The 18,563-nt window shown below is 42.6% G+C and overlaps 1 protein-coding gene across 16 annotated transcripts in view; it reads left to right on the top strand.

Moving 5' to 3' along the window:
- The window catches only part of AGBL1 (AGBL carboxypeptidase 1), a 1,231,135-nt gene that overhangs the window by 369,159 nt on the left and 843,413 nt on the right, over positions 1–18,563 (top strand). For all 16 annotated transcript variants that reach the window (XR_014820420.1, XR_014820412.1, XR_014820416.1 and 13 more), the window contains 3 exons: positions 2,222–2,368; positions 5,380–5,511; positions 9,332–9,425. Coding sequence is in view for 9 of the 16 variants with exons in the window: in XM_084983081.1 (XP_084839207.1) it covers positions 2,222–2,368; positions 5,380–5,511; positions 9,332–9,425 (373 nt within the window). In the remaining 7 variants the exon portion in view is untranslated. The remainder of the gene's footprint in view (positions 1–2,221; positions 2,369–5,379; positions 5,512–9,331; positions 9,426–18,563) is intronic.

Below are 18,563 nucleotides of genomic sequence, written 5' to 3'. Positions count from 1 at the left end.
CACACTGCAGTGAGCCAAACTCAGGAAGGCATTAGACTCTGGGTGGTTATCCTCTGACAGCTTCGCTCTGAGGCCAAGGACCCCAAGCCCTCAATGATTCTCTCTCCTCCCCTGCATCCCTCACTGTGACCTGTGTCAAGAACCAGGTATTGGCCATTCCTTTATATCTGTCAGGTGGAGACAGGAATGAGGCCAGGGATGGGCTTCCAGTGTGGTCAGCCATTGCATTTTCAAAGATAAGATGAGAGTTGACTGTATTAGGCATCAACTGAGTTAACTGGGCAGTGCCTCTATTAGTTCATTTCCACATGAGGGTCTTGGAAAACAGTTTCCTGGCCATTCCAACATTCACTCAGTTTTCATTTCTATGTTGTAAGCCATATTGCATTAAAAGATATTAGCACCAGATGGACAATATCAAACCGAATGTTTCTCCAAAGCCACATAATCTCAGGTCATACTTTTGGAAAGAAGGGTCAACTGGTGCTCAGATTTTCCTGTTGGTGCCCTGCCCTCCAATGGCAGCCTGACTTCCTCTCCTCCAAGTGAGGTACCTTCTGTAGGTGAAGCCCACTTGTCTTCTGGGCTAGTTCTGCCTTCAGTTTGGCCAGTGGTGTATGGAACTCTGAGCATGAAACCTTGGAGTTCTTCTGCTAAATGTATTGATTATCGCTCCTTTAGAAGAGGAGGAAAAATCAGAAGATCTTCTTTGGGGATGATCTCCCATCCTGCTGGCCACCTTGGTTGGGTGACCTAGGTCCAGTGCGTAGAGAATCAGATGGGTCCCCTTCCAAGTTGTAATTGTTGCTTTTGAGCTTTTCATGGCCAAAATGGGGGAGGTTCCCACTCAAAACTAGTCTTAGGTAGAAAGACCAATATACTTTATACTAGCCCCAGAACCTCTTTAAAACTCCCTACATACATGATTAGAAGTTTGTTTCTCAAGGGATTACTCTAGTTGTTTCCATCTTTTCCTCCCATCAGTTACTGAAGGCCAGCACCAAATAATCATTAATACCATCCATGAAATTATTCCAGATAAACTACCAACCCAATCCTTTTTGTAGATGATTCAAACCTGTAGTGGAGGGATACTGATAGTCTGTCTTCTATTATATGATTATACAAAAGCCTATATGCATATTTCTTCCTTCCTTCCTTCCTTCCTTCCTTCCTTCCTTCCTTTCTTTCTTTCTTTCTTCCTTCCTTTCTTTCTTTCTTTCTTTCTTTCTTTCTTTCTTTCTTTCTTTCTTTCTTTCTTTCTTTCTTCCTTCCTTCCTTCCTTCCTTCCTTCCTTCCTTCCTTTCTTTCTTTCTTTCTTTCTTTCTTTCTTTCTTTCTTTCTTCCTTTCTTCCTTTCTTCCTTCCTTCCTTCCTTCCTTCCTTCCTTCCTTCCTTTCTTCCTTTCTTTCTTCCTTTCTTTCTTTCTTTCTTTCTTTCTTTCTTTCTTTCTTCCTTCCTTCCTTCCTTCCTTCCTTCCTTCCTTCCTTCCTTCCTTCCTTCCTTCCTTCCTTTCTTTCTTCCTTCCTTCCTTCCTTTCTTTCTTTCTTCCTTCCTTCCTTCCTTCCTTCCTTCCTTTTTTCTTTTCTTTTCTTTTCTTTTCTTTTCTTTTCTTTTCTTTTCTTTTCTTTCTTTCTTTCTTTTCTTTTCTTTCCAGAACCATGCCTGCAGCATGTGGAAACTCCCAGGCTAGGGGTTGAATTGGAGCTACAGCTGCTGGCCTATGCTATAGCCACAGCAACGCCAGATCTGAGCTGTGTCTGTGACCTACACCACAGCTCACGGCACCTCCTGATCCTTAACCCATTGAATGAGAGCAGGGATCGAACCTGTGTCCTCACGGATACTAGTTAAGTCTGCAACCTGCTGAGCCACAATGGGAACACCCCTCTTTTTTTTTTTAATAGGCGTATTTCTTAACATGCACACACAAGTCCACACATACAGTGCGACTCAGCAGGTTCTCAGTCCAGTAGATTCTAGGCTTAGTTTATTTCAGCTCCTGTAAGTTTTTAAATATTCCATGACTTCTCCATTTCATACCCTCCTCCCACCTCTAACCTTGGATCCTTACCTATTAGCACAACTTTACACAAATTGCTTCAAACACTACACAGTTTTGGTTTCTCCAGATCCTTGCTATATTTCTAGCTAGGAGGTTCTTGCTCTGAGGAAATTCTGGTGGTTATTACAGACTCACTGTAACTCTGCTTCCCCCTCAGGCACAGACCGGAGGATTCGCTACATGATCAGCAAGGGTGGTAGCGAAGCCCTTCTGCAGACCCTGGTGGACACTGCCCGGACGGCTTCTCCAGACTATGACATCCTGCTGCCCCTCCTCCGGCTGCTGGCCAAAGTTGGCCTGCGAGGTACCCACACCCCACCACCAGCTCTGAAGATGGCTGAAGGAGTATCTGGATATGCCGTCATGAGGGCTCCTGGGGAGGCTTTTGTGGGGGAATCCAGGGAGGATGCATCAGGAAGGTCTAGACACCTCAGCAGAGATGGCAGGACCAGCCCTACTGGAGAGATGCTTGGATGTTAGCAAAGCCAGGGTCCCTAGGTGCTTGGGACAGGGCAAGGGTGGGCATGGGGCAGAGGGGGCTGGAGGGCTACTCCAAGGAGGTTTCCAGTCACTTTAAAAATAAATGGAGCATCTCACACAGAAGTTCTTTATGTAAGTGCTTTACTTTCCTGGGGCTGCAGTAAGGAATCACCACAAACTGGGTGGTTTAGGACAGCAGAAATTAATTTTCTCCTAGTTCTGAAGGGCAGGTGTCTAGAATTCAGGGGTTGGATGGATTGGTTCCTTCTTGAGGCTCTGAGGGAGCATCTCCTAGATTCTCATTGTTTCCAGCCATCCTTGGTGTTTATTGTCTTATAGATACATCACTCCAATTTCTGCCTCCATCTTCACATGGTCTTCTACTCTAATGCCTTTCTTTGTGTCCTCTCTTCTTATAAGGATATTGGTCATTGGGTTTAGGGCCCAGCCAAATCTGTATGAGATTTTTCTTAACTGATAAAGTCTACAAACATTCTATTTCCAAATAAGATACATTCTGATGTTCCAGGCAGACAGGAATTTGAGGGGGACAGTTTTCAACTCACCACAATAAGCCACATTGAGGTGAAGCTTTCCTGGTTGAAGGGAAGATGAGGCCTAGAATTCTTTCCATTTATGCTCCATATCTATTTCTCTTTCCTCATAGAAGACCCTAAAATACTCCCCCCATATTCGGGACCTTCTTGGAGCACAGTAGAAAAAGCCTGGGCACTTGGGGTGCATGCAAACATTGCAAATTAACCCTAACAGTTAAGCTCTGATTTTACATAGGTCATAGTCAAAAAGCTCAAGTCCTCTGAAACAGAACTTAGATTTTTGGTGCAGGGCTCTGGGGTGCTCTTTTCTGTCAGTGTGTAGAGCTATAGTTTGATTTCATTCAACAATCCACAAGTGACTGAGACCCAGGCATCAGCCAGCACTTGTGTGATCCTGTTCTAGACAAAACCAATAGAATTCATTCATTGAATATTCAACATATTACTCCATGTTTCCAAGGGCTGTGTGCTGTTCTAGGCATTGGGAACACCACAGTGACCAGGACAGATAAAGGGCCTACTCTAATGGCACTTACATTCAAGTGGAGAAGGACATAAAGTAAATAATTAATGAGATAATCACAGACAATAGTAATAGATGATAACTGGAAGAGAAACTGGTATGGTCAGAGAGAGAGGTGACATTTGAGTCCAAAATGAAAGCATGAGAAGAAGTCAGAAAAGCAAAGAATGGGCCAAGTGAACTCCAGGAAAAGACAGAGGAGATATGATATATACCCTGGTTGTAAATGGCATCAGCTGGGAAGTCAGATCTGGGTGTCAGGCCTGGCTCAGACACTTATTAGTGTGACCTTGGGCTAATTGCCATTGGACTGTTGTTTGCAAAATGGAGGTATCAGTACATAATTCTTGGATTTCTGTAAGGATTAAGCACAGTTGTATGTTACCTGCTGGGCACATGGGGCCAGAGTCCTAACAAACACGAGTCATCTAAGTTTCATAGGAGAAAGAGAGATGAGTCGTGCTCCAAGGCAGTGACTTCCGAGTTATGGACCTTGATATTACTATTGTCATAATCACATCGCCCTGCCTTCTGCCATCAAAGATTGTAGCCCTTGATGTTGAATTCAAACTGTCAGGGGCTGACCTGAACAGAACAGAAATGAGATTGGATGGAGCCATATAGATATCTTTTTTTTTTTTTTTCTGATAAAAGGAATGGGTCCTATGAGTTCAGTCACAATCTCTTTGCTGGTGTCCTTTGATCCCAAGGTAAATATTGGTAAACCAGGTTTAGGATGTTTTCTCTGTTTTACTCATTTCCACCTATGATAAATCTGACAGTGATTATAAATTATTGCAAAAAAAAATGATGATTTGGGTATTACACTTCGGAAGGGACACAAACAAATGTGACAGGTGACAGAGTCCCTGGCTATCCTAGTGGAAGCCAAGAACATAGAATAAAAAGTACTTTCCCCTTATTCTTATGATTATTTATTAATAATTAAAATAATAATGACTTACAAGACTGAATATCAGATTATTTAGATCAATAATTTAAAGTTGGGGAGAACTTTTTATTTTCTGAAATTATGTTTTCACCTGTTACTACAAACTTCTCTTCCATAAAGAAGGATGACCTTTTAGATAACTCTTAGCGCTAACCGTAACTAACATTTTGCTATATTTCCATCACTTACTTATTTTTATTTGAAATATTCTAAGGAAAATTACAGACAACATTTTCCTCAAATAGTTTTGAATGCATTTCTTTGGAGAGAGACATTTTCCTATATTATCACAATAGCATGAATACAAATCTAACAAAATTATCAATGCAAGCATAATTTATAGTCATTCTAGTTTCTCCAGTGTTCCCAGCATGTCTTTTTCAGACAGGTTCAGAGAAAGATCCAATCAAGGTCCATTCACTGCATTGGAATACTAGGTAACTTAGGTATCTTTAATTCCAGAACTGTCTAAAATGAAGAAATTTATTCCCAGCTGAACTCATGTTTGAGGACCACCAGAAACATCCTTACATCTAGGCGATGGGAGTCATACAACTCACAAGGCTTCATGTAAATACGACTTGAAGAATAATGGACCATATATGTACCCTCAATTAGCTCTTCAGAGCCATCTAGTCCCAAAGGGGACAGACTTAGTAGCATTTTCTACTAGATCTGAAAATTATCATTGGCTATGATTATCCTCTTCCCTCTACCATCTTTGCCTTCCTCTCTCCTGTGTATCACACAAGCTTCGTAATTCATGTGAAACACAACTAAAATGGATTGATTTGTGTTCATAGATAAAAAGTTTGGACAGAAGGCACTGGAATTGGAAGCACTTGATGTGACATTGATTCTGGCCAGGAAAAACCTGTCCCACAGCCAGAACCTCCTGCACTGTCTCTGGGCTCTGCGTGTGTTCACTTCTAGTGGTAAGTACCTCCATTGTGGCTCTCTGGGCTGGCTTCCAGACCTGTGCCAGGACACCTGGAAACCATTTAGGGGTGTGGATGGAAGGAGGGCATGAGTGGAGGACACATGTCGTCCCCAAAAGATAAATAAACCATGAAGGACCTCACATTCTCAAGGCCGTAGAGGTGAGAAGTTATTTCCTCATTGCCTCCTCGGCCATGGGAAATTCTTGAGGCTGTTCCTGAAGTTAGAGGTTCATATTGTTTTCCCTGGGGCTAGAGATGGTAATATTCACATCTCTCTATTAGTACCACAAGGCGAGAAAGGTCTATGACAGGGGAGAGCAAGCTTTATTCAGTCCTTATATTCAAGGCACAGGGTGATGTGTTATAGCTGTTAAGGGTGCCCTTCACATTACAGATCTCTCCACTGTGTCCCAGGGTCACAACATCCTTTATCAGATTTTATGTCACAATACTTCTCAACATAGTCCTTAAGGTAATTAGATCTGCCATGGCACATGGGTTGATGTTATTTGCCATCTCCTGCTTTGGATTATTTCTGATTATCAGAACCATCCTGTATGTACATGTAACATCTTGCAGCAAAGAAAAGGAAAGTGAAGCTTTGAAGAGAGAAAAAATTGCTCGAGTTCCTACAGATAAGTCATGAGGGCTGAGTTTCTAGCTGCAAAACCCATGTTTCTTCTACTCTCATATGGAGATAGTTCTTATTAATAGATTTGATTCTATACCACCTATTTCAGCTATAATGAACACGGATTTTATTTCTCCTATCTGAGCCCCTTTCTTGCAGAATGAAAGTGGCAGTTACTTAGATTAAATGCTTTCTAGAGAAAGGAACATGAGCCGAAAGCCAGGAAGACTTGGGTTTGACTCTGACTTCATTTCCTAGGAGTCATATGACGTGGGTACTTAACCTATTTAAACTCAGTTTCTTCCTTCGTAAAATTAGAGTTATAATAAAAGCTCATAGACTTAGTGATGGGATAAGTAAGCTAATATTTATGGATAAGCTTGTCACATAGCAGTTGCTCAATAAGTGTTAGTTTTTCTCCTCTGCTCTATGCTTTCCCCTTAGCTCTTTGAAGTAATAGGAAGAGCACATATATGGGAATAAATAAGTGACCATTTCCCATAATTATCCTCAGAACTACCAAAATAGTAGGGACATATTTCATTGATTCATTCCATTAATGAGCATGTATTTCTAGGGAATAATGAGATAGATCCTTGAATGCATGTTCACAAACAGATTCTCTATTAAAACTCATATATGTTGACAGACAATCAGAGAAGATTTGAGAGAGGCTGAAAGAATCTGTATAAACCTATCTTTAATAAAGGAAACTCGACATGAGAAGCTGTGGCTTTGTGTAAAGGACAACTCTCATTAATGAGTAGCCAGAAATTGCATCACCCCCATTTGAGGCTTGTCACTTGAGGCTTGCCAGCAGCACAAGATTTGAAGTATCTTATCTTGGTTTCATAAAGAATAGTTAAGCTGAATATCTTACCTTCCTTATTATAGACATTGATTATAGAGATCTTCAAGAATTCCTTCAAGAGGGAGCTCTGAAAATATGCTAAGATTTGTCTGTGAGATTGAGGAGGTGGCCATTCATCTGGTAGTCTAAGACAATTTTTATTGTATGAACTGTTTCACATGATATTAACAACTCTGCAATCACTCTCTATACATTGACTTTACTGATGCGAGGTAAATAGAAGTCACAAAGCCCATGGGTTGCTGTCTCTTTGGTGAATTGTTAGCCACTGTTGAATGTTCCAGCAAGCTTTCTAAACAGTGCCTATCTACAGAGGGAGTTGGCTGGAACCATAATACATCTGTGACAGCCAATGAAGCCTCCAGCAGCTCTCTGCTGGCCAATAGGGATGTTTGTGAGCTGCCAGAGGTCTAACCTTGGGTGGGTATCCAGCATAGAAGAATTCAGGGAGGATTTGTTTTATTGTTATCCTCTCTTGATTTCAAGTCCAAAATTGTCCATGCTTGAATTTGTGCTCTTAAAACTATTTCTTCCTTAACTCTACTTAATACTAGAATTTTGCAGAATTGTTTGCCAGGAATTTACTATGTTTTCCCAATTTAGAAATAAGGACTGAGTGAATATCTGTGAAGGGAAGATTGATGGGCAAGACTAGGATGCCCAGTTCCTGAATTTTGACTTAGGCCATGATCGCCTGTACCAGCATCAGTAGAAATGTATGCATAGAGGGTGTTCCGGGAACACACACTCCTTGTGACAGCTAAAGCATCAGCCTCAGCCTCTCTGATGACTGGTGCTGGGATGAACTATATTAGAGACTCCAGTTTCACAGTTATCTTCCAAGCCAGTATAAGCCTCCCTTACTTCTCTCTTTGCTTACCCAAAACCCCCTTATTTCCACTCATATTTCTGGAACAAGGCTGGCCCAAAGCAAAAGGAATCTCTAGGTCTCTGTTTTACAACAGTCCAGTGAGAGAAAGAAAGAAGAGTCACACCCTGGAAGATAATCTTTCCTTCTCCCCTTGAGTGTTTTGTCCCTTGTCAAAGTGATTCCATTGTGTATCCTGTGGATGCCTCCTCTTCTTTTTTGACATAACCAGAGCTCTTCCTAAAGAGCAGAGCAGAGTGGGGTCCTAGGGATAATGCAGAGAGGCTAGGGCATCACTGGAGGTGAGAGTGACATCTGGAGGTCTGGGATCCAAAATGCTTGCCCAATACTCCCTAGAGTCTCTTTCTATCATTCAGAACTATCACTGTGTTTTTATTATCATCCAACTGATCAAAAAAGCAGACATTTCTGATAGTTACCCCTTAGCAGGACCAAATGATTCTTCCTTTGCCATTCTAATGGATAGTGGCATAGTCTGTTCTTAACCTCAGTGATAGGAGATCCAAGTGCAAAAGTAGGGGAGCTAGGAGCTAGGGTGGACAGAAAGAGCACTATCTTCTTTATGAGGCTGCCCCTTAAAGTTTTATTTTATTTTATTTATTTATTTTGTCTTTTTTGTCTTTTTAGGGCCACATCCACAGCATATGGATGCTCCCAGGCTAGGGGTCTAATTGGAGCTGTTGCTGCCGGCCTAGGCCAGAGCCACAGCAATGCCAGATCCTGACCCAGTGTCTGCAACCTACACCACAGTTCACAGCAATGCCGGATCTTTAACCCACTGAGTGAGGCCAGGGATCAAACTGGAAACCTCATGGTTCCTAGTCGGATTTGTTTCCACTGTGCCATAATGGGAACGCCAGCTCCTTAAAGTTTTAAAGGAGTCAGTCCAAGTTGTATTGGACCTTAACCCACCCACTTATGGTTTTTTTTTTCATTGTGAGGTCTCCAAATAGGAAGATATGCCTAAAAAAAGTGGTTTTAAGATGCACTGTGCATGTGCCTCTGTGTGTGTGTGTGTATCTCTGTGTACACACATGTTTGTATCATATGAAAAGTTGGTGGTGAGTGAAACAGTTTGAATTGAAATTCATTGCTGGAAAACCAAAGATTTCCTTACAGGAAAATCTGCTCAGCAATCGACTTGACTTCTGATTAAAATAAGTGGAATAGGGCAATGGGCCATCCAAAAATGAAAAGTATAATTTTGCAGCTTGGGCCCTCTTTGAGAAGAAGATGGTGTGAGAAGACAATGTGTGTATTTACTTCCAAGCCAGGGATGAAAGACCATAGACTTTTTCTGCTTTTAAGCTGCCGTTGACAAGGAAGATGATGGACCTACCCTGTTGTTTAGGCTCATTCTGTAATGCTGAAAATTACACTTGGTTCAGTTGGGTCAATAACTACTGTGCTTTTTCTTTCTCAGTCACCACAGGAGCCATGCTAGGAATTAATGGAGCAATGGAACTGCTTCTCAAGGTCATCACCCCTTACACCCAGAAGCACACCCAAGTAATCAGGTATCAAGTACTTTAGTACTTTTGCACTTTTTTTGTCGCATACAGAGATGGGAATGGTTTCATAGATATTCTTCTGGTACTTCCAGTTGACTTAGCAATGACATGCCTGCCCCCCTTGTAGATATGGTACAATGACTTTATCCTTTCTCAACCTGCATCCCTCCCCACCTAGGCATCATTTCTTCTCATCTCCATAACAGCCCTTAGTGGATATAATAGCTTCCTCATTTTCAGGTGAGGAAACTAAAATGTGGAGGGGGTCTTATCCAAGGTCACAGTGTTAGGAAAAGGCAGAGGTGGGATTTGATTTCCGATCTGGTTGACCCCAAAGCCCTTGTTTTTGGCGTGAAGCCTTTGGGTATCTCTTTTCATCATAGTGATTCTGCCATAGTGATTACCGTGCTTAAAAGAAAGTCTAGAAATGACAGAGAAAGGCGATGCTCTCACGGTCTCTGAAGAGTCAGCTAGCTAAATTTCTGATATGAAATTCTGGTTGCACGCTGGTTTGAGATGTGTTTTTACAATTGAAAAGTGAAACTCAGCCCATTCTCCCTGGCCCTGCCTGCTGGAGTGGAGTGAATCACAACCTTAAAAAGGGAGATGGTTAGATGTGAAGGCTTTAGAGATTTTTGGAACCATTAAGATCCATCATTTATGGGAGTCACTCAGTGAGGACCCTGAAAGAATATTAGAAAAAATTCAGCCAATTTCCAAGATATATGTGGTCGTTTGGCAAAGTAGCATTTCCATGCCTGGCCATGATATTTCCCACATCCCAGCATCAATCTTAGGCTCACGTTCCACCTGCTTATTTTTCTCTTGGGTCACCCCAGTAATGCCATTATCATCCATTCTCACCTGCAGCTCCCTACAACAGCATTTCCTAGAGTAAAAAACATTATACCTCAGTAAAAAACTCCTCGTCAGACATACTGAGAAGTCCTTGGTTAAACAAAGTTAGGTATATTTCTTTACTGTAAGATTTTTCAGGGCCTTGGTAAAGCCAACACATGTTCAGAATATTCAAGTCAGGTATCTAGTATGTAGTTTTCCAACATGTATTTGGGTAGGGAACGCTTTTTTTTTGGGGGGGGGGAGACCACCATTTGGGAAGTTAGTGTTCCATGAACCTCATTTGAGAAATCTCTTCTCTGAAGTGCAAATGCATTGCAAGATGGGATTCAAATAAATTCCATCAAGGGATCTTCATCTAGGAAGTACAAAAGTTCAGAGTCACAAAAGTTTGGTGACAAAAACATCAACTTTCCTGATTTTTCTGTAATTATGCTTACACTTCCATTTTTCTATTTGAATACATTTGACTCAGACATTTCTGGTTTTTTATCATGGTATAAAGGCCTTTGCTGCTGACAGCTGCATTCTTAATGTGTCCTGTGGTCAACAATCCAGGAACTGTATCTTTTTGCCTTACTCACAAAGCCTCTCCTAACCTGAGGCTGTTTCCATGTGTCTCTTTGGCAGCTCAGGAGCATCTGATTGCTTCCCCTACATCGTGTGAAAGTCTAGCAGTGTCTCCTTGGCCCATCCGTGTACTGGTCTCACTCAGTACTCATCCGGGTACTGTGCAGTTTGACGAGTTTCTCTAGGCAACCCCTTCCCAGCTCACCTCAGCACTAAGCACTAGGCCCTTCCCTTCTGGAGTTTTCTGTAGCTTTGTTCAGTGAGCAACAAAGCACAGAAGCCTCCTTCTCAGAGACTCGTTCTGGTTGCCATCTCTACTGCTCTTTTTCTCCTGCAAAGCTAGGAGAATTCAGGCACAGGCCTGATCAAGGTGCTGTGGGAAAATGGGAAATTCACACCAGAGATCAACAGGGATGGATATTTCCAATGACAAAATGACCTTTCAAGGACCTCGGGCATATTTCTGCCTGTCTAGTCTGTTCCGTAAAAGTTAGTCAAGACGATTCCCCTTCTTGACCCAGATGACAAATTAAAACCAAACCTCCACAGAGGAGAGTCTTTTCCACTAACTATTTCAATAGTGCTGTCACTTCCATGGCATTTATTATGTGCTCTGCCTGTGCTAAGCTCTTAGCATGCATTATCTCATTCAGTTCTCTCCACTCCTCTGTGAGGCAGGTGCTATTACTGTCCTCAGTTTTACAGGGGAAAAAAATAAGGAAGCTGAAGGAAGTTAAGAAACATGCTGGGATTTAAGTGAAAGAGCCGGAATTTAAACCCTGCCTGATGTATGAGCCTTTGCTTTTAAACCACCACTGGAGTATCTTACACAGTCTATTTCCAGCCTTTTATTTCTAAACCACCATATGTAAGACAATCATAAGCTGTTAAAGTTTGTTTAAATTTCTCTTGCTATCCAAATGCACATACTCATGGACCATTTTGCTTAATTATGGTGGGGGTCTTTCTCCTCCATCAAATGGTTATTTCCTCTCAAAGGCTACATAAATGTCTGTTCCCTCTGCTTCTGAATTTCTCCCAAAGCTGCCTTGTTTTCTATCTTGCCCCCTAACTGCCAGTATCAGGACAAGAACAAGGGTGATAAAATCAGAAGACCTGCATTGTCTTGGTGGGTCTGACTCCCTGACGAGTCATTTATCCTTTCATAACTGTCACATTTCTGAAAGTGTGAATATCAAGTCCTACCTCTTAGGTGTGTTGTGGGCATTAAGAAATAATGTGTGGAGTTCCTGCTGTGGCACAGTGGGTTAAGAATATGACTGCAGGGTGTCTCCGCTTCCCATTTTGACTCAGTAGTAATGAACCTGAACATGAGGATGTGGGTTTGATCTCTGGTCTTGATCAGTGGGTTAAGGATCTGGTGTTGCCGTGAGATGCAGTGTAGGCTGCAGGTGGCACTCAGATCCTGAGCTGCTGTGGCTGTGGAGTAGGCCAGCTGCTGCAACTCTGATTCAATCCCTAGCCTGGGAACTTCCATATACCATGGTTATGGCTCAAAAAGCAAAAACAAAACAAGACAAACAAAAAGAATATGACTGCAGTGGCTTGGGTTGCTGCAGAAGTGCAGGTTCCATCCCAAGCCCGAGGCATTAGGTTAAATGATCTGTTGTTGCCCCAGCTGCTGTGTAGGTCTCAGCTGCGGCTCAGATTGAATCCCTGGTCTGGGAACTTCCATATGCCATGGGTGCGGCCATAAAGAAAGAAAGAAAGAAAGAGAATGTACAAAAATCTTAGAAGCTGTCATGATCTGTGCATGCAGGTCAGAAGAAGAATTTCTGGACTCTTAATCAGGGTGAAAAGAAGAGTTTATTGAGCATGACGAGGTAAAGAGAAAGTAAAGTTGAATAAGATGAGATGCTGCAAGCACAGCAGGATAATTTCCTGATGATCAGAGAGGTCTGATCACAAGTGCATGGTCATGTCTGTTTTTATAGCCCAGGGAGAGAAGAGGTCTCAGGATACACCTGCTGACCTGCTGATTGGTTGGGGAAAGAGGGTTCTTACTATACACTTGGTGGTTGGTTGGGGGTGTATAAGGGCCCTATAGAAGCACAGTGAGGACTGGACCATGTACTTTTCCTAGTAGGGGGCAGAAAGGAGTAGGGCAGGTTGCTCAAGACAGGAGAGGGGGCATTAGAGGTCTGGTAATTCTTGGCCAGAGGCTTTGAGTTCAATCTCCTTGAAGGGGCCTTGACACCCAACAGAAGCTTTGATGTGCTACAATATTATTTGTCATGATGAATATAAATGCTCTTGGATCCTTGGCTGCCTGCTTCAGATCAGTCAGCAGAGCTAGAGGAGAACATGCATATGGAAGTTTTCTGCCACTGCTCACCTTCTTCCATGATCTCCTTCTCCCCAGCAGTAACTAAGACATACTCCAGGAGACCCAGTGGGTTTACTCAACTCCAGTTGGAAGCCATAACCTGTGGGTTTGTATGTGTCTTTCAGGATGGGGATGAAGTAAGATGTCAACAGACATGAATAGCCCTACTGAATCTCATCCTCCAAATGCTAGCAGGCTCTGGGAGAGCTATTCTGGGAAGCCTTTGTAGGAGCAGATGCCCAGAGATGTGTCACTATGACTCCTCCCTGCCCTGGAGATGAAACCTGCTCTGTTTCTCTAGCACAAACCTAAAATTAGTTATGCAGCTGTCCTCCAATAAAACCCTGTCTCCAGAGAGTACTCAGGGTGAGATTTATGACAGAGGCACATACCACACACCTTCTGGAGGGAAGGGGCAGGAGGGGGCAATTTCACTCATCCTCTGTGGCCTTGGGTCAGCCCTCACTCCAGGGGAGGTAGCTCTTCCAGGTCTTCCTCACTTCCTAAACACCCACCAGGCTGGCACCATTTTACTCCCATAGATGGGTGTTGACTTGTATCTGTTCCCCTATAACCATTGCTTTTGCCTGAGCAGTTTTTGTTGAACCCAAATAGCTCCTATAACCCTCCAACTGGTCCTCCCTGATTTCAAAGCAATCTCCATCTCCATCCTTGCCTTTTACTCCTTCTCTCACCTCTCTCTTGAGCCAGCTCTCTGTGCACAAGGGATGCCCTATCCTGTTCCATATATTTCTTCATGTGCTTCCCTCATTCTGGAAGGGCATCTATGCCTTATTGAATGGTAGAGGCTCCCCCTGTCCTTCAAGCCCCACTTTATGGTACATGCTCCACCTAAGTAGATAGAAGGCATTTCCCCTCCTCTAGCACTTTGCTCATATTTTCCTCTAACATAGATCAGATTTGATTCTGTCCTATGTTGGCCTATGTGTCTTCTCTCCCCTCTAAATTCTAAACCTCCTAAAGGTAGAAATCAAATTGTGTTTATCCTGCTTTTCTTCATTGGCTCTATCCAAGTGCCTGGACCATGGTGGGCTCTTAATTCAATTCAAAAGAAATTCTTAAATTAAAAAAATATATACTTTGTGAATAACGATGAATAAACAATTACTGAGAGTGTGCTATAATAGGCATGTTCTATTTATTATCTTACTCTTCTTTGGTCCCCAGTTGATTCCACATTAGAGGTTCTATCATGTCTAAACCTGTCTGGGAAATGATGCAGCGGGCCTGCCAAGATCTCTGTTGTGAGAGGGACTGAGGGGCCTTATGGAAGAGAACTCATGCTAAGAGAATGAGAGGCCACAACCATCAGCATGAACAGGAAGAACAGAGGCTCACTCACTGGGGCAGGGAAGCAGGAGAACTTGACCGAAATTAGCAGAAGAGAAGGATCTGACTTTGAGGGGATGTAAGGACAGCATTCACGTTCAGACTTTGCTTACTATTTGAGATAGAGCTATGCTTCTAGTATTGGGTTTGATAATCCCTTCAGCTACAATTTATGGGGCTTTAGAATTTATGGGGAAGCTTTTTATAGAATGGGGGAGGGAGAAATGACACAGGGCCAGGGTCAGATAGCTCTTGCTAGATCGTTCTACTGTGAACAAATTTGTTTATGTCTACCAAAGCTGTCTTTCAGCTTTCCAAATTCACTAAGTAGGAAAATTTATTGAGGCAAAGATGGATTGCTTGTCTGTCACTGACTCATCTTGCGACCCTAGAGGAGCTCATGTTTGTTCCATGCCCCCACACCTTCTGTACCTCTGTCTCCTCATTTCTAGGGTGGACCTAAAGGTTTTGGGTAAAAATAATGACAGTTTCCACTGTCTGTCCACGTGACTGTTTCCAAAGCATGGCCATATTTTCACATGGTAATTGTTAACCTAACTCCTGAAGCTGAATTATCAGCTGTTATCATTGGTTTATCTCCCAGTATTTTAAACTCTGTTCTTTTGCCTCGCAGACATCAGAGTCAGTCAGGAATAGGCTGAGTCTTCCTAACAGACTTTGGTCCTCATGCTCTATTGTATTCCCTGATCATTGCACCATCCTCGAGAAATGGAATCCGAAAGCTCATCCACGGGCTGAGACAGTTCCTTCATCCTTACTTGCAATTTCGCTGAAGATCTCCCAAGAAGACAGGAGGCCAGGAAATGTGCTATTCAGGACCCTGCTGATCTAATCCTCACACACAATAGTATCTCCCATATCCAACCCTGTGAATGTCCTCTTGGTCTTGCAGCAGATTTTTCCTGCTGTGATTTATACTCTGCAGGGTTAGGAGCTTTGGGGGCCATGGGGCCATGGCGTTTGTGCTTCACCTGGGCTCAGACACTTTGGCAAGAGGAGAAGATGGATGTGTTGGGTCTTTAGCAAGCCTCATAAGCAAATTCTTTAGCTTAGTCTCTTGTTGTCTGTGCTTAGAATAGTTTGAAGTGATCTTCTCCCTTCAAAGCCCAGATCTCAGGGCATGTCTGGCATCTGAGCTTTGCCTGAGTGCAGGATTACTAGGCATTGCTTCATTGGCAGCTCTTTACAGTGATTTCATCTTCAACTTATGAGCTCTAAAAAATGTCCTGCTCCTCCTTTCCTTCCCTTAAAATTCCTAAATTTTTTCAGAGCCAGACCTTCTGGGCTTTCTCCAACCATCATACCATTCCACTTTATCTGATCATAGCAGCTGATAGATGAGTGGAGACTAAACCAAAGCTAATGGATTCCCTGAGACCATGAGCAATAGGGTGACTCAGCTACTTTATCACTGAGACAAAGAAGCAAATTTTCCTATTTCTCAAAATAGATACTGAACTTCTCCCTGGGCATTCATTTCCCCTTACCCTCCCCCCAATTAATGACTTTGTGACTTTTGTTGTTTAATATAATTAGACTCTGTGGTCTTCAGAGCATGGGCTCACACTGGTGTTTCAGAAGTTGTATGCCTCAAATACCTTGGAACAGGAACAAAAAAATTCCACCCCCTCCCCACAAGTGCTTCTATTGGGAGTGTACAAGGCAGACACAACTCACTGACAGAGTGATTAGTGCGTCTGCCATCTGACTCCAAGCCTGTAGCTGATGGTAGAATGAATAGTTTCCTACATGTATTAAATCTTGGCGACTAGGTTTGTTGGTTTAAATCCTTCTCATCTTTTTGGGAAGCCAGTGATCTCTCCCTGATTAGGGCCAGTCTTGGATATTCAAGTCATAGCATCTAAATTTGGAAAGTCTTTAAGGATCTGCTGGTCCAGATCCTTCATTTTAAGATGTGGTGACTGAAACCCAGAAGGGTTGAACAAAGCCTTCTAGCTTAATTTTAAGACACTATTCATTTCTCTAAGATGCTCTATTGTAAAATGAAAATCAAACTTGCCCTGAACTAGGACTTTTAACATTTAGTTGACAACATTCTAAGCATCTGTCTTGGTGCTAGTCATGGGTGTTTGAAAAGAATAGAAGGCAGACATGTCTTCAGGTTGGTGACAGTCTATGGCAACAACAATGCAGTGTGGGAGGAACCTTCTGACTGGTGTTGGGGGTGTGAAATACACTGACTTCCTGTTCTGTGGAAACATCCTCATCATGCCTTTGTCCAGAAATGCCCTTGGAGTTGTGCCAGAACGACCACTGTTGTGGGCCCCAAGGACTTAGGAGGCCCAGGACTTTGGAGATCCTTCCTGGACATGTGTTACATACTCTTCTGGATCTGAGCTGGGCTTGCATTGGCAGTGCCATCTGCAGGGTTCCTAGTCTGTTTATCTTCCTCTGGAGTACTCTCTGATGACCTGACATCTTAGGGAGGTGGACTGGATACCTTGAGGAGGAGAAGCTCTGGAACCCATGTGTATGGGGTTGTCCTTAGATTCCATAGTCAGTCCTTCACTCAGAAGGGAATATCTGGCAAGATCATCACTCCTATCTGGAGCAGTATTTTGTTCTTTGCATGCCATAAGATGGGGCAGACGGAATGTTGTTGACATGCTGATGTTGTGTGCATTGAATTGTTTGAATAGGAAGAGGCTCCAAAACAAAACAAGGAAACTTCCTGGGCCTGCACACCCTGGGACGGGCTGATCTGCCCCCTTTGCCCTGGGGAGGGTTCTCCACAGAAACTCCATTCCCATCTTCATCTGCTGAGGCCTGTTCTGCCCATATCTCTTCATGGATCTGCCTTCATTTTCCCTTCGTAGACTGGAGGCAGGCTTTCACTTTCACTTTCCCGGGAAGTGGGGCATGTAGAAGTTAATCTTCTAGCACAGCCTGACTCAGTAAAGAGCTTTTGCAAAGACGTTTGTGTCTTCCTGTAAATCATGCCCTCCTCACAGTACTGTAACTGCCCGCAAGTATGTGGGTGAGGGGATTTGAAGAACCAGAGGTAGGTACAGAAAGACCCTTATTAGAAAGACTTTTATGACCTTCCCCCTTGCTGTGAAGGAAGAGATGTTTCTAATAGGTCATCACCAAATTCTTCAAGGGTTGATTCTCCCTCAGATATCACGAATTATAAAGCTTGTGCATGAAGGAGATACACTCTGCTTTTCCTATGGGGCTGTGAGTATCTTCTGTGATGGGAATATACTTATTTAGCAGAGACAAGCCAACTCAATTTGTTGGAAAGGAAAGGGTCAAAGGGAAGCCATTAAGCAGATGGATAGCCATCTAGAGCCAGCTTCCTTAAAGAATTTAGACAGAGATTGCAGGGTGGAAACAGATTGGAGGCTTTCTAAGTTCAATTATAGGGCAGTTTTAATATTAGATAGCATGTGATAATTGATTATGTGCAAAAGAACCAATGAGGAAAATGACTAGAAAACAATGGTCTGCCATTTAAAATAAGTGAATCATTATAAATAAAGTTTGAATTTATTTCAGGTGGTACATAGTAAGTATTTAATAGATGCCAGCTGAGTGAATGAATGCTATTGTTTTAGTTTGTCTGAATTGCACTCTTTTAATCACTTATCCATTCATTAAGTGTATTTGGACATTTATTATCAGCCTAGATGTGTGAGCTTTTAGATGAAGCTATGTAGTTCTTGCTTCCCTAGGATCTAACAGATCCATAAATACACTGACGTATAAACCGTAAGATAAATACCATAATGGCAGGATCTTTGAAGAAGGAGAATCTTGGTCTACCCAGTAATTGGCAAGGAGGAATTCACTAAAAAGGCAGCTTTTGGTTTGAAATAGCAAAGGATTTTTGAAGATGTTAAGGTTATAAAAGAACCTTCCAGGCTGAGAAAGAAGCAAGTGGAAAGACAAGAAAAGCAAGAAAAAAATAGTGTGTTCATATATGGCTGGAATATATTGGAGGAGAATAAGGGCAGGAAACTCACCAGAACTGATTT

This window comes from Sus scrofa, chromosome 1 (assembly GCF_054392235.1).
Source record: "Sus scrofa isolate SSC_HxYL_T2T_F1_AM1 chromosome 1, Sscrofa_HxYL_maternal_Yorkshire_Landrace_v2.0, whole genome shotgun sequence".
NCBI lineage: Eukaryota > Metazoa > Chordata > Mammalia > Artiodactyla > Suidae > Sus > Sus scrofa.
Note: the sequence above shows the minus strand (reverse complement) of the source record. Positions and strands in the feature narration are given on the sequence as shown.